The sequence below is a fragment of the Acanthochromis polyacanthus genome, chromosome 12 (assembly GCF_021347895.1).
Source record: "Acanthochromis polyacanthus isolate Apoly-LR-REF ecotype Palm Island chromosome 12, KAUST_Apoly_ChrSc, whole genome shotgun sequence".
NCBI lineage: Eukaryota > Metazoa > Chordata > Actinopteri > Pomacentridae > Acanthochromis > Acanthochromis polyacanthus.
The window spans coordinates 12,913,636-12,928,980 of NC_067124.1; the positions used below are offsets into that span (position 1 = coordinate 12,913,636).

At 39.9% G+C, this 15,345-nt stretch overlaps 1 protein-coding gene across 1 annotated transcript; it reads right to left on the reverse strand.

The window, feature by feature from the left end:
• Position 1: 1 nt before the first annotated feature.
• LOC110948253 (FXYD domain-containing ion transport regulator 3-like) lies at positions 2-14,777 on the reverse strand. The gene is made up of 8 exons (XM_022189702.2): positions 14,617-14,777; positions 5,621-5,668; positions 4,816-4,848; positions 4,586-4,609; positions 3,184-3,258; positions 3,060-3,096; positions 2,871-2,914; positions 2-672 (listed from the first exon to the last, which is right to left on the reverse strand). Exons 2-8 carry the CDS (start codon positions 5,652-5,654, stop codon positions 653-655), a joined length of 267 nt encoding a protein of 88 aa, XP_022045394.1. The 5' UTR covers positions 5,655-5,668; positions 14,617-14,777; the 3' UTR covers positions 2-652.
• Between the last annotated feature and the right edge of the window lie 568 nt (positions 14,778-15,345).

Consider the following 15,345-nt stretch of genomic DNA (forward strand, 5'->3'; position numbering starts at 1 on the left):
GTTGTTTCAACGGTTCTTTTATAGAAACATGACTCTGAACAGTGCAATCCACTACACTCCTCCATAAAGCTAAACATGGAAATAAACACATCCTCATTAATTACCAGCAGCCCTCTAATTACTCACGACTATTTCATCTATTTGACATGAAAGCACTGACAGTGGGTAAGGTTGGCCACACGAAGCGACTAACATCTACATCAATGTTTACCTTACACATACAGTACAGACAGGAGTAGTAGTGCGAGACACAACCTACAGTATGTGGACACTTATTTTTTGGTAACAGGTTTGTGTTATTATTGAATTCAGCCACGTTCACTCCAATCAATAAAAAACTATTTACCAGTGAAGCATTTTATTTCTCGCATAGGACGATTTCTCCAAAAGTTGGCTGCCTAAAAAAGGATTTTTAACTTCTCCAAAACCAAAAACAGATTGAAATGAAAGTGACAAAATATGTGTCTGTGCAGAGGTGCAGATCAGTAGCTCAGTTATCAGGCAGAAAGCTTCACACCTCACATCAGCAGACTACTTCCTGTTGGGTCTCCCTAAATAAACAACAAAAGCATCTCTTGTTGGGAATCCCGCGGCTGCTCCTCTGTTGGCTGTTGGTTGCAGGCTTGGGAAGTCATCGTGTTCTGATCCACATCTAGCAGTCGCAGGCTCGACCTGGAGGCAAACAGACAGACAGCAGAATCACTTTCACAGTTCTGAAGAATGATTATGTAACTGAGAATCTTTGGGACATTTCAACATCACTTTTCTTCAGAACAAATTGAATTCACAAATTCTTTACTACAGATATCAAAAAAAATCAAACTGCCTCTTCCTTTGTATCTCTGTTTCTTCAGTAATTCCTCAATTTGAATTTCTGCAAATGTTGTGACTAAACATATACGAACGTGCTTTCCAGAGTTTGGACATTTCTGCACTAAAAATCTAATCATTTAATTGATCTTTGCAGATAATCTAATACTTTGAGACAGATTTTATCGGGATTCATAAGCTGTAAGCTGGTATTACTGAAGTTAAAACAAATAAAGGCCTAAAATATTTCAGTTTATGTGTAATGAGCCTTGAATATTGATGTAATTTTCACTGTGAGCAACAATTATATGAGCTGCACCTGCATATTGAACTATGGACCACATTTATACTTATTTATTTTCTTGCATTCCCAGGACCTTGTGACGGTCAAACAAGCTCTCGTGACAGTCATGAGAAGATCTGAAGAAGTGGCTACTGACCGGTGCGACAAGTTTTCATTTTTTGTTTATTTGGCTTTCACAAACACTGGCATGGCAGCAGCTGAGGTTCATAATGAGGAAGTGTCACAGTAATCGAGGAACTGATTCCGTGCAAGATTTTATTAAATTACCGCTTCCCTTCATTACTCAGCAGCAGAAACTGTTTGTGTCTGTGTGTCCATGCAAGTGGAAACTGCCTTCCAGTGCAGTTTGTCCCTGTAGGCTCCTGCTGAGCTGCTTACACACTCACACTGAGTTTTTCCATAAGGGCCGCCTGCGTGTTTCATCTACATCAGTATCATCATGAGTTATATTGGCATGAGACGGCAAATTTAACAGAAACTGTGCGATACAAACGTGGGTGGTTATTCTTTGTGCCATTTCATAACCCACCAGGGCGTCTTTTACGGCTGCACCGCGACACCACGCTGCAATATGTTGCCGTAACAACACCCTCCCTCCCTGTGCTCCGCCACCCAGAGTCTCACCACCTGTTGAACAGCGAGGCTCCGTGGCATCTCAGTCCAGCACCGCCACAGATTTCTGTTCTGCGTCAGTATGCGTGACATGAGGCTGTTCACAGGGAAGCAGATGGAGCGAGTAAATATAACTTTAGACCGTGGCACAGCGCCGAGTGGGTGATGAAATCTTGTACATTGAAGCACGAAGGAAGCTGTATATCTTCCTGCACGCAAGTCTACATATATGTAGCATAATGTTTGTTTTAAATCAAAGAAATTATAATCCAAGTGGAAGTAAATCTAATAAACACGCTTCGCTTAAAACATCCCCCGCCTTATATATGGTGCCTCAAAGTGCAAGAAATAATAATATATACTGGACGATACACCTACGAAATGATACATCTTCACTACAATAAAAACAATCAGGTCAAGGTCATACACCCAAAAAGGCAGATCTACATTATGCACAGGTGGCGTTGGTGCAATATGCATGAAATACTTCAGGTAGTTTCTGACATATGTTCCAGAAACAGAATCAAAAAATATTTGAAGTGCCTCACAATGACCTTGAAAATCAGGTCAAGGTCATGCCCTCCAAAAGGCATATCTACATCACTAACAGGCTTAGTTTGTGCAATATGAAGGAAAACCTTCAACTGGTTTCTCAGATATGCTCCGGAAACCAAAAAATATTTGAAGTGGCTCACTATGACCTTGAAAATCAGGTCAAGGTCCTGCCCCCCAAAAGGGACATCTATACTATACAGAGATGGCCTGGGTGCAATATGAATGAAATCCCTCAAGTAGTTTCTGAGATATGCTCTGGAAACGAAATGTGGACGTACGGACGTACGGACGGACATACGGACGGACGTGCCCACGCCGTGCCTATGGCCGGTGGGGGATAACAAGGAAAGAAATTTTTGCACTTTTTTTAGCTTTTACCTTTTCTGCTATAACTATGCTAGCTATAATTACAATTAGATCTTCTTTTAGAGGTTAGAAAGAAGAAAATGAAGTGAAATGGGTGGATTTATGTTTTCAATAGCATAGTCTTGGAGGTGGGTTTGAATTTTTGCACAGGTTTTAGCTTTAGATAGAACCTATGGCCAGGTAAAAAGGCCAAAAAGGATTTGTTATGGTGGATATTCATTACCTTGGTCAGAGAGCATCTGCTGAGCACTGCTTCCTGTCCTCCTCCTGGAAAGACATGACACAAAGTAATGGAACAGAAGAGGAAAAGACATGCACGCTGCTTTGACAATATAGTATTTGTTGTAAAATGTGTTTGATTTGGAGATTCCACTTCAGTTACAGAAATATTTTTAGTGTATTAAGGGGTTACCTCTTGTCCTGGTTGAACTTGCACCTGCAGTGTCCACCTAGAAAGAAAGAAAAGCAGCATTTCTGTTTATAACTGCACACATGCTGGGAGAGGAGTGTGTGTCTGTGTGTGGTTTGCATCTTACTGAGCAGGATGGTGATGCCAATGAGACACAGGACAGCAGCTAGGATGAGGCCTCCAACACGCAGTCTGTGATAATCTAAACAAACAGATCGCGTTTACCGATAAACAACAGAACGCATAAGAGTCGCGTCGCACTGCACAGTTAATGGAATATTAATCATGATCATGATTTCGGCTTTCCACAATAAAATGAACATGATCGGCTTTGATGTTGACGTTTAAAATGCTCCGCTCATACAAAACAGCTCATGGAGACTAAATCATTTGGTTTCAACTTGAGTAAATGACTTATTTCATTACACATATCAGTAAATTATGCGTCCACCTGCTCAGCGTGAGATGTTTTAGGAACACTTTCATTCCTATTTTCTCATGCAATAAAATTTAAGTGAAAATGAAACTTATTTTAAGTTTTAATTCAATGCAAAGATTTTTACATTAGTAGAAACTAAGCAAAACATCTTGTTTGCAACAAAGCAGTTATCGTGTCATAAATCATGCAAAAAGAATGAACTAATGTGTTGTTGTGCAGTATGAGGAAGTCAAAATGCTATATTTCACTAAAAAAGGAAAATAACAGTTGCTTTTCTGCGCTTGCATATTTGGTGAACATTCAAAAAAACCTGGACTCAACATGTAAAAGGGCCACAGGTGTCACCAATAGTGGAAAAAATGTGGGCTTTACATGCCACACATGTTTTAATACTCGAGTGTTTAACTTGCTTCCATACAGGTCTCCTATCTGTTCTGATTAAATACAGTTCGCAGTTCAGATAAAAAGTCTCAGATTTTTTGTCAAGTGATTGTTGAGTCAGTCATGGCTTCTCTGGTATGCAGCAGAGTGAAGATTGTTTTGTTTTCTACAAAATCTGGTTAGAGCAAACATATGTTTGCATTTAAAAATGAGACATGTAAAATAAAGTGACTCTGATGGAATTAAATTTTAAGCTTAGAATTTGTTAAAATCAACCATCACAAAGTTGTAAATTTGATTCTCTCAAGTTTTTATAGTTTCGGACTCCTAAATAGTGTCACTGTCAAGGTTTTCAATGTGATGTTCAAACCAGCAGGTGGATTTTGGGATGCAGAAGGCATAAAGTGAAAGTTTTTTTTTAAATCCCTTTAAATTAATGAATAATGGTGAAAAATATATTATCATATCATATTATCATTTTGGCCATAATCGTGCAGCATTACAGTCATGGAACCCACAAGCAAACTACCCATTTGTGTGAAAAGAAACACAAGAACGTTACACAAAAAACAAATCAACCTGTAAATTGTAAAAAGACAAGTTTTGTACTTCCTCTTTTGTTTCTCCATTACATTAGCTGCTCATGTCACATATTATCGTCCTACTTCTGTTAACTCGTAAAGAACAGTATAATAAAGAAGTGGGTTACCGAAGGTGAAGGGGTCATCTTCAGCTGCAGGAACAGAAATAAATCAGGTCAGCAAACAAAACGTAGACACAGAAACATCTACATGACCACTGACATCAGAGAGCAAACAGTTCAAAGTGTCATCAGTGGCCTAGTTACTAAGTACTGACATGTTCAACCATCAGGTCAACACAGTTCAAACATTACACCAAATCAGACTTAATGTGAAAAAAAAAGAGTTGTGTTCTTACGGTTCTGTTCTTCTGCAAACACCAGAGACACGACTGCAGGAAATCAGACAGAGACACACGAGTTACGTTTATGAAACAGAACCTGAGGCATCTTAGGCTGTTGAACAGATCATGTGGGTTAAAAAGAAAAAAATAACATCACATTACTGTTATTTAAATTGCTTTGTAAGTTCGTTTTCATTGTAATGGCCTGGCTTTCTATACTCTCATTTTACTGGTTCTTTCAAGGTAACTGACATTTCTGGTCCTTTGAATGGTTGAAACCTGTCAGTGTCTCTGGATAAACACATTAAGGAGCTCTTTAGTCTAAGCTTAGCTCTTAGCTGTGTGTATTAGAAACCCAGATCTGTTTAAACATGTTACATAAACCCTGTCTGTTTGCATCTCTCTTCTTCCTCATCCTCTGAGATGTTGTCAGAATCACCTTTACAGTTCAGGAATTCTACAGCACTTCACTACCATCTTCCAGTGTTTGTGATGTGATTTCTTACAGCATGTTTCTATGAGACCCATAATTAAATCACAAAAAGGAGACTGACAGACAGCCAGTGATGAGACGATTGTGTAACTGTCACCCACTCTGCTGCCTGCTTTCTCCTGCACCACATTATCTGAAATCCTCAAGGTATAAATATTTCCTCAAAGTCCTGATGGAAGACAGATCTTCACACACAGTTTCCTGTTAGGAGGAAGTGAAGCTGACAGGTCTTAAGTGTTCAGGATTTAACATCACTTTGTGCTTGCTAAAAAGACTAATTTAATGGATTTCTATCTGTTGTGATTAAGATTTACGGTTTTTACTCACATGTCATAAACACCAAAGCACAGAACTTTGACATCTTCGCTCTTGAGGCTGCACAGGAGGAGAAAAACACAAGCTTCAGTTAGTTGTAAAACTGAGAAATAAGACATCAGAACTTGTACTAATGTCTGCACCTTTAAGTTGGACTCACTGCTGACTGAAAACACCATCGGACCATTTGAACAATAATCTAATTTGAAATGCGAGTGTACGTGAGTGCCGATTACAATCCTCTGAACTGGCTCGTACCGGTCAACAAAGTCAACAGAGACGTGATGCAACGCTCAGCCCTTCTGTGTTTTCTGAGGGGCACTAAAAGGACTTAAACACACAAAGACGTAGCCGCTCATCGCTCTTATAGAACTTGCATCCGTTTCATTCTGAAGCACAGATGAGGAAATCTGATCAAATTTAAACAGGCACCAAGTGGTTCCTCCCTCTCTCCTGCTCTCACGCGCTCACAGAAACTTGAGCTGATGTTGATGGGCACAAAGTGCTCTGATGGGGCCTTACCGGGAGAATTAAATCTCTCTGGGTAACTGCATTACACCGCTGCCATGTAAAAGCTTCTATATTCTTGTATCAGTGGTAACCGTATATTTTGCTAGCTGATTTTGCCATCCATAATGTATGGTTTGTACACGTTCATGTACATGTGGTTAACATTTTTGTTCCCTTTCATGAGCAGATTAAAAACAGATTTGTCTGAAATGTCATTTTGACCTGAGCACATGAGTTTGTAGATGGTGACAAGTTTCTCATATAATCCCTAATAAGCAAACATTTCCTGACAGCTGTGTATTTTACCACACTGCTCCATACTGTTCAGGCTGCCATGTTGAAGCAGCAGCAGCAGCAGAGGTACCATGGACACTGGGAGGTGACACACCTTCAGTAACAGCAGTGATTTTCCACTTACTGTGCTTTTCCACTCAGGGAGCACATAGTGAGGAACAAAACACACCCACAGCCATTTTATTGGCATTTACACACACAGGCACATTTGTCCGTTCCAGGCTTCATGCATAAAAATGAACCATTTGGATGAAATCAAAGTAAACAGTCAAATTAGTCTACCTGCTGCATGTGTCGGACACTTTCCTGCAGCTACAACCTACTCCGTCCGCATAGCATTTTTGAAAAATGGAAATGCTTTCTCATATCAATTAAAGGCCACATAGTTAAAAAATAATAGTGTAGATTTAAGCTATTAAATCAAAGAAAGTGTCGGTATAATGAAGAAAGATTTCAAAGATGTCACAGTAAAGACACTTTAGCTGAGCTGCAGTGAAATTAATGAATAAGTTGAACAGCAAATTAGCAGTTTTGATAAATAAACATTTGTTTTACAAAATATTAGTATAGAATTTTTTATTTATTTATTGCCTTTTCTATTGCATGGCTACATTACAGCACAGGTACACTGGAATTCTTTGTGTGTTTTAATGTAAAAAGTTAGCTTTATATACATATATAGGGTAAAGAATGAAAGCAGGAGCAGCAGAGCAAAAAAAAAAACTAAAACAAATTTACATTATAAAAATAAAATAGGTACACGCTATAAAAATCACTTTTCATTAAAAAAAATTGAAAATTGCCATTCTTTAAGCCAAAAAAATTCAACATTTGCCTCTCAAATATGCCTTTTCCTTGTCACATGCAATAGTAACGTGAATATTTTTGGACAAAACAAGACATCTGAAGACAATATGTGTATTTTTTCACACTGTATTGTCATTTTATGGACAATATAGTCCTCTAATTTACTCCTTGCATCTCTAGTACCATTGAGCATTTTCATGTGAAAGAAACCCAAAGTGACCTTAGAGAACACAACAAGGGATGTAAGTAAAACCATGTGTCTGCCTCTTCAAGCGGCTGGTATTTGGAGCTTGGCAGCGAGAGAGAAAGAGAAGAGCAGGACGAGTGCTTCTCTCCTGGTGCCTCTCCACAGCAACCCAAGGCGAGGCAGGGGGAATGCAGAGGACGGGAAACAGGCCAACAACCACCAGAGAATAGTTTACCTCGTATAAAGACAGACACACGGAGAGGGAGAGAGGGAGAGAGGGAGAGAGCAAAGACAGAAACAGGAGAGAGAAAAGGGCAAACTGAAGGTGATGAAAGGTTGAACAGAGGAGAGATAAAGTGAGAAGGAAACAAAAGAGTAAAGTGAATAAAGCAGTGGCTCCTCCCTGTTCCTATTTGAAGATCATATTCTAAAGCAAATGTTAGTGTAAGGTGGAGCCAGGAGTGGGAGACAGCTGGAGGCGTTTATTCAAATCATTGTGTTTATGGTTGGAAGAGAAGCACAGCAGTTCTAGTGCACAGAAGTACGATGTACAGTGTGTAAGCTGGTAAAGATGAGCGATCAGGGTTGGTATAAAACCTTCAGAACAACTATTACAGTAGAGAAAAGGCCTACTTTCACTCATTAACACAAAACCTAATCGATAAATTGAGAGAACTTGCAGCTAATTTGACCTGCAACACCTGTTTTGATCTACTAGTAGATGTTAGTGTTTCCTGTTCGCACAAAAACACAGAAAGCCAAAATCCTTACATGTGAAATCCTGTGCAGCAATAAAACTGACTCTGTTTTATCATGATTTTGACAGTCACTGACAACTTGAGCGATGTTTCAAGAAAAAAACGGCAAACATTTACTGGTTCTGGTATCTCGTGTGCACGCATTTGCTATTTTTTGGCGCTTCACATAATTGTTGTAAACATGTAATCCGGGGGTTTCTCTGAGAAACTCTGGCAGCTGCTGCTCACTATTTTCTGACATTTTGAAGATTCAACAGTAAATATTAAACACATTTTCACACATTCAGTAATGAAAACATAATATTTACTATCAAAGACTATTGTTTTCATTGCTGAATAAACTCCCAGTTATTTTCGTGATGAAATTATATTCACATTGCCAGGGTGGCTCCAAAATGTTCAGGATTCTGAAGTATAACAAGAAAAGCAACCAATCCTCACGTTGGAGATGCTTAAAACATCGCTAACCCGCCATTACAGTTTCATACAGCTTTATTACAAATATTTCCAAACAAGTGCAGAAATGTCATATTTAATGCTTAGTTTCTCTTTCCTTCAGTACAAACTCCCCCCTGGAGCTTCTTCTGCAGCTCTGCCTGCTGCAGGATAAAGACTTTTCTGTTCTGGCTCTGCCACGCTACTCTGCCTGTCTCTGACTATCTTTAGTTTTTTTTGTTTTCCACTCACAGTATCTCGTGTTTGGAACTGTTTTATCACTTTTTTTAACCTCGTCACACAGTTTTCTTCTTTTATTCTGTCCTCTCTCTCTGCTTGTCTGTAAGCTCGAAGAATCGACTGTTTGTTTAAAACCACGGTTTCTCATCGCTCTTCAGCTTCTATTAATCTTCTTTTTCCTCTCCAGCCTCTTCAGATCTTTCCTCCACTAGTTTCTAGTTTGGTCTTTCACCCAATCTCCTCTCCTTTTGTTGAGTGCTTTCTACTCATTTATCCTTACCGTCTCCCTGGAGCACAGTCTCTGTAAGCAACGCCCATAATCATCCTCCCTTTTCCATCACGCTTCTCTGCTCCTCTCTTATCTACCATTAAGGTTTCGCAACAAACTGCACCAGTCAGTCACTTAGTCAGGGACCCACCCACTACTGATAGTGGGTCTCAGCAAAATTTAACAAGCATAAACAAGTAGTTTAGGTTGTACTATCATTATTAAAAACTGTACAAACAAATTAAAATTTGGTGACAAAACTGTCCAGGTGAAGACGGAGCTCTTTTTCTGGACTGAAGTCTGTTATTTATTATGATTTTAACATACATGTGATTATTTCCCCTGCTAGTGCCACTGAAGTAAAGGTCAAGAGGTCACCAACCACATTTAGGTTGGTCCTCTGTTGACTTTTGGTTTCCACAGCACGTTTTTAGGCAAGCTTTTAACATCTTAATGTGTTTTACCATGACAAAATGTTTGACAAACTAATGAAAAAGGCAACACAAGCATGCATAAACACACACAGAGGCATAAACAGAGGCATAAACACACACAGAGGCATTTTCAGCATCAACAACTGAATGCATGTAGGTTCCCATGGCAACACAATGCATACAGTCTGCGCAACTGTAACTACAAGGCTTCATTTAGTGCCACTACTAACATCCGGCTTCACAAGTTTGCAGATGTAACATATTCTATTCAGCTAAGAATCTGCATGCTGTGGTGGCAATTTGTGTTAAATAAAGCTCAAAGTCATAAAGTTTGTCTTTCTGTAAGTTTAACTCAGCATCTGTGGATGGGCTAAACAAACAGTTCAAAATGAGCCGAGGGGAAAGCTGAAGAAAAGAACTGATGAAAAGGAAACACTTTTTACAGCAGGTTAGCCATGCAGCATCAGTTACTACGGTGATGTAGCAGACTGACAGGGAGCCACCTTTGGGACACTGGAAGCTGTCTTTAGGCTCAACAAACCTTATTAACCCACTGATCCGGCTGGAAGTACATCTCCCAGCCCTCCAGCTATGCTATTTTCCAAATCATAACTGCATGCGTAAATTTGCTGCTCAATCTTCACTGAGTTCATAGTTATTGATGTAAAATGTCAACTTAAACACGATACTGTTCCAAACCAAACCAGTGAGTGAAAACAACAACGTGGACTTTACAGTGCACTGAAAATGGAAATATTTACTACAACATCATAGAGTGACCTTTAAGGGAGAAAAGGGTTCTTTCAAAACATAAATGAGAATGCAGTTTTGGTGTATAGGAATATAGTTTTTGCAAAACTATGCTTCTGCAGAAGATGTGGCTGCAGTTTCAGGACCACACTTCTAAGACCACTGTTTATCACCATCTATAGAACTGAATGATGACTTTTAAAGGTTTATTCCAACCACATAATAGTGCTTTCAGTCCTGTAATTTTGTTACATATTGGGAAGTGTAATTAGGTCATTATCAGGTAAAATAAGGATGGATTCATAAGTTATGTATTTGTGATCAGTAAGTCTCAAACTGATATTTGAAAGGAGAGGCAGGACAGCAAAAATACCTTGAATAAAGCTTGATGCTTTCTCAGATTGTCGTTCACCTTATCCCGAGCAGTTCAATATGCAACTACTTTAGTTATCCACTTGGGGCAGCTGCAAAAAACAAGGGTCCTCGAAATGTGGTCCTGAAACTGCGTTTGTACTGCAATTTTTGGAACACAGTCTTGTTTTTCTGCAGTATAACAGCCAAACGTCACCCAATTATTCTTAAAGCTGCTCATCATGTTTAGGGCCACAGGGCCAAGTGTCATGTGATTCTGTAATACGAACAACATAAACAACACATCAAGCAGAAACATATTTTACATAGTGTACCATTTATAAACTACATGTCCTCACGTCAGAGATTCAATTTCTGCTTCTTGTCTTTGCGTGTGTTCTGAGATCTGGTGTGTAGTTACAACATGTATGTATGTGTCGGTCTGTGTTTCTATTTTTCTAACACTCCCCCCCACCCACCTGTTTGAAGGCCGGCCATTGGGCTGTTTGTGTTCCTGTACTGCACTACAAAGACAGCTGCCGATTCTCAGGGCCATTTTTTATTCCCAAATTAGAAGCGAAGCATTCCAGAGTGCAACACATCCTTTATGACACACACAGGAAAGTCTGTCGTGGATTAAAACACAGCGAACACAGAGTGAAGCAGATTTACACTCAGCACTTTGCTTTTATTCACTTGAGACAGACTTGAACCTTGTGTCACTGAGGAATTTGTCATTTTTATGAGTACAGTACATGATGTTTCTCTTCAAGCGTACACCCGGAAATGTGACTGATGATGCATATGACCACGAGGATGTTAAACAATAGTCTTTTTCTGTACCAGCTAAAGGGCTTGGTGGTGACAGCTTCTGATACGGAGCAAAGATGAGTTTTAACACGTGCATTTTAAGCATCGACTCCATAAATGTGTAAAAAGAAACAATAAGCAACAGAGATAGGAAGGAAGAGGCACGAGATGGGGAATCAGAGGAGGCGGTGTTCTGGTATATAAAGAGAAAAGACGACATGAAGTTTGGAAGTAATAGTGAACATGAGAGGGATTTTAAGAGGAAGAAGGACTGAAGCCTCGGGGAGTGAAAGAGGGAGGCAGGAAGACGAGGGAGAGTGCGGTTGGAAAAGAGAGGGAATGAGGAGGGACAGCAGAGAGGGAGTGTAGCATACTAAAGCCATGAGTCACACATGGTAACCACAAGTCTAGCAGTGAGCGGCTAGCAACAGGCTGCAGTCATAATCAGCACAGAGTACATTTCCATCATTTCATTGCTCCTTTCATGCATAAATGACTAATGTGTCCAGTGTTGGCTCCAATAAATTTTGTATAAAACCTAAATCATGTCAAATTTTCAACCACACCGTGAATTGATTTCAGGTTAATGAATTAGAGACGATTAGCTTTGTCTCTGCTGAGCTGTAAATAAGAGCTTTGCGGCTTCACAAAGGTCACATCTCTGATAAAAAAATCAATGCCTTCCTGTCGAGGTTTCTAAATTTATGTCAGTGAGCCACCAAAGTGATGCGAGCAGAGGTGAGGAGAAAGTGTGCCACTGAAGAGCTCTGCCTTCCTCTAATCCATCTCCCTCAAGCATTTAGCTCTTTGCTTTTTCTTTTTTAAGGTCTGTGGTCATGTGAGGAGAGGTGAGGACAAAGAGCTAAGTCTGTCTCACCTGAGAAGTGAAAGACAACTCTGAGTGTCACCACCTTTGTTCACCTTCTGACTCTTCACTCTCTCCTGTCTTATCACTGTCTCTGCACTTGCTGCAGTATGTCAACTGCAATTACATTTCATTCTGGCATCTTTTTGGAAGCATTTGCATAATTTCTGTCAGGTTCTTGGTCAGAATTATGGATTTAGATGCTATTGCAGCCATTACACGGTGAACTTAGTTGCTCATGCAAGCCACAACAGAAGAACAATCAACTTGTTGCCAGAGAGCTGCAGATACAGTAGCTTTCAGCAGAACAGATGAGTTTTGAATCATGTCAGTGGTTGAGGCAGCAACCTGTGTCCAAAGCACAACATATTTTATGGCTGGAAGTTGGTTTTTCTATTGATTTTTCCATGTGTAAGGATTGGATTTTAGTGGGAAATTGATTAGTTTGCTGGAATCCTTGTGTCTACTTATAGCTTCCTCTTTATCCATGTAGAGTCTGGATCTCCAACAATGGCTCACAGATACATGCTGATGATGTCAAAAAAGAGGATGTTTCAACAGTTTGTGTGTCAACGTCTTCTGATAATCAGTCAGCTGTTTGTAGCCTTTTCCCAAACACCTAAATGCACCTCCTCCTTCAATAAGCACTAAAAGAATTAGTCAATAATGCAGATGCCACTTTGATAAGTGATTGATTGTTTAAAGTACTTCACAAGATACCATCCATCCATCCATTCTCTATACACCACTTTATCCTCACTAGGGTCGCGAGGGGTGCTGAAGCCTATCCCAGCTGACTGAGGCGAAGGCAGGGGACACCCTGGACAGGTCGCCAGTCTGCCGTAGGGCTACAAGATACCAATTATTGTGATTTACAGCTTTTCAGAACTGACTGTGACTGCTTCCAATCAATTAGTCATCGACTATTCAGTATTTGTCAGTATTTGTTGATTCAGTGGCTCGATGGATAGCGCTGTTGCTGTGCAGCTAGAAGTTCCCTGGGTTGTGTCTCAGCCTGGGATCTTTCTGCGTGTAGTTTGTATGTTCTCCCTGTTCATGTGTGGGTTTTCTCCAGGTTCTCCATCTTCCTCCCACAGTCCAAAACATGCTGAGGTTAATTGGTAACTCTAAAATGTCCATAGGTGTGAATGTGATTGTTCATCTCTAGCTGTAGCCCTGTGATAGACTGGTGACCTGTCCAGGTAGGATAGATTCCAGCCCTCTGTGACCCTAATGAGGACTGAGTGGTGTACAGATAATAGATGGATGGTTTTAGTCATTTTTATTAAGGACAAAGTTTGGAATCTAGCTTCTGGCAATGTGATTATTTTATGGTTTGTTTACATCTCTATGAGAGAAAACTGAATATCTTTGGGTTGTAAACAAAAAACATAATTCAGAGTGTCATCTTGGACAGTCAATTCATCAGTTAATCCAGAAAATAATTGTCAGGTGCAGCTCAACTTCCAGCCATCTTTGAAGTTTGTGGGTTATTTTAAAATTATTAAATTTAAGACATAATAAAAGCCAAAAATAAACTGTTGCAACAAAATTACAATAAACTCTAAAATCTTTACAGTTCTACACTGTACAGCTCATGTCCTTGTCCTGTGTCCTTGTGGCACATGGCACAAACTGATATCACCACTCACTGCTTTTATCAGCTGGCCTTTTCTCACACACACACTCACACCCCATTTTAGTAACGACATTTCCATATTAAAATAAATGCACAAGGGAAGGTCTTTGTTGACAGGATGCTGTGTGCCAAAAGAGGAAAAGTCTCCAATTTAGATTAAATTACTGGCTGAAACCACACATTCTCGCTCTGTATTCATTCAATTCTAAGTTTTTCCAACATCTAGTGGTTTAAAGGACTCCAGAGCGATACACAGACGAACAGGAACATTTTTTGTCCTTTTGCAGTTTTTTAAAGCAGTGATATTGACGCGCCGTTACGCACGTTCTCCTGGGGGGCGCGTGCCGTTCCATTGTCGTGGCACCGGTGGGCTCGAGCGCAACGGTAATGGACACATATTAAATTTAAAAAGAAAAAAGATACGCTTTTATCTGAATATGTAACGTTTGGTGAATTTATTCCAGACATACTATTGTAAATTTGAACGAATCAGTTAATGGGAAACAGATTTTAAACTAACTGTAAACGTGACGTTGTTCTTAAAATTAGCTCAACAGCAGCTTTACTGGGAAAACTTGGACTTTATAAACCAAATTCCCACAGCTGAGACACACACAAGCCAAACCAAAGCTCTCTGTGTGATAAACACTGAAGTCTTACCTCAGACTCGGCGACAACAGCAGCGACAAAAACACGAGGAAATTTCTCCCAAACGGACGGAGACGAGAGCTGCAACTTTCCTCCACTCTGAGCGCCAACACCCAGCACCGAGACACTCAACAGGTTGGCTCGGTTTTAGGAAAGAAAAAAAAAGGCAAGGGGGCAGAGTTAAAAACGCTTTATCGGTGAATCCTGATCCAGGGTCGGTTTCTGCTGAGGAGCGGACGGCTGCTGGAGAGAACCGCGGGGGGCGTGGAGCTGATCCGGAGTCAGTGAAGCCAGAGGAGGAGGAAGAGGAGGGGGAGAAGAGCTGTCATGTCTGCTGCTCGAGGAACGATGTCGAAGTTTGACAAACAGAGCTGAATTAGCTCCAGTGAGTTGTTGTATTTTACATTTAGCAGTATGTCATTTTACAGGAGGCCTAATATACAGCTGGACGTCATTAAGTGGTAGTAAATTCATATAAACTCTGGAAAACACACTGTTGGCCAAATAGTCACTTTTTGATCACTCACTAAAATAATTTGCATATGCAGGAAAGACTGCTATGTAGAAGTACAAAGAAACTCACATAAAGAATAATAAGCCTTATAATGTAACCTCAGAAATGGTAAAAAACCTGGAATGGTTGCTGAAGCTTTGTTTGTTTGTTTGTTTGTTTGTTTGTTTTTTAAGTAAGATAAGTAGGCTACATATAAGTGTTATATCAAAAATGTCCTCATAAGTTGC

Bases quoted from the DNA above. Each gene is read 5' to 3' on its own strand.
- LOC110948253 (XM_022189702.2), bottom strand. From the start codon at position 5,654: ATGTCAAAGTTCTGTGCTTTGGTGTTTATGACAT. The intron at 4,610-4,815 runs GTAAGAACACAA...CTGTTCCTGCAG, and splicing joins GTTTGCAGAAGAACAGAACC to CTGAAGATGACCCCTTCACC. The intron at 3,097-3,183 runs GTAAGATGCAAA...CTTTCTTTCTAG, and splicing joins TGGCATCACCATCCTGCTCA to GTGGACACTGCAGGTGCAAG.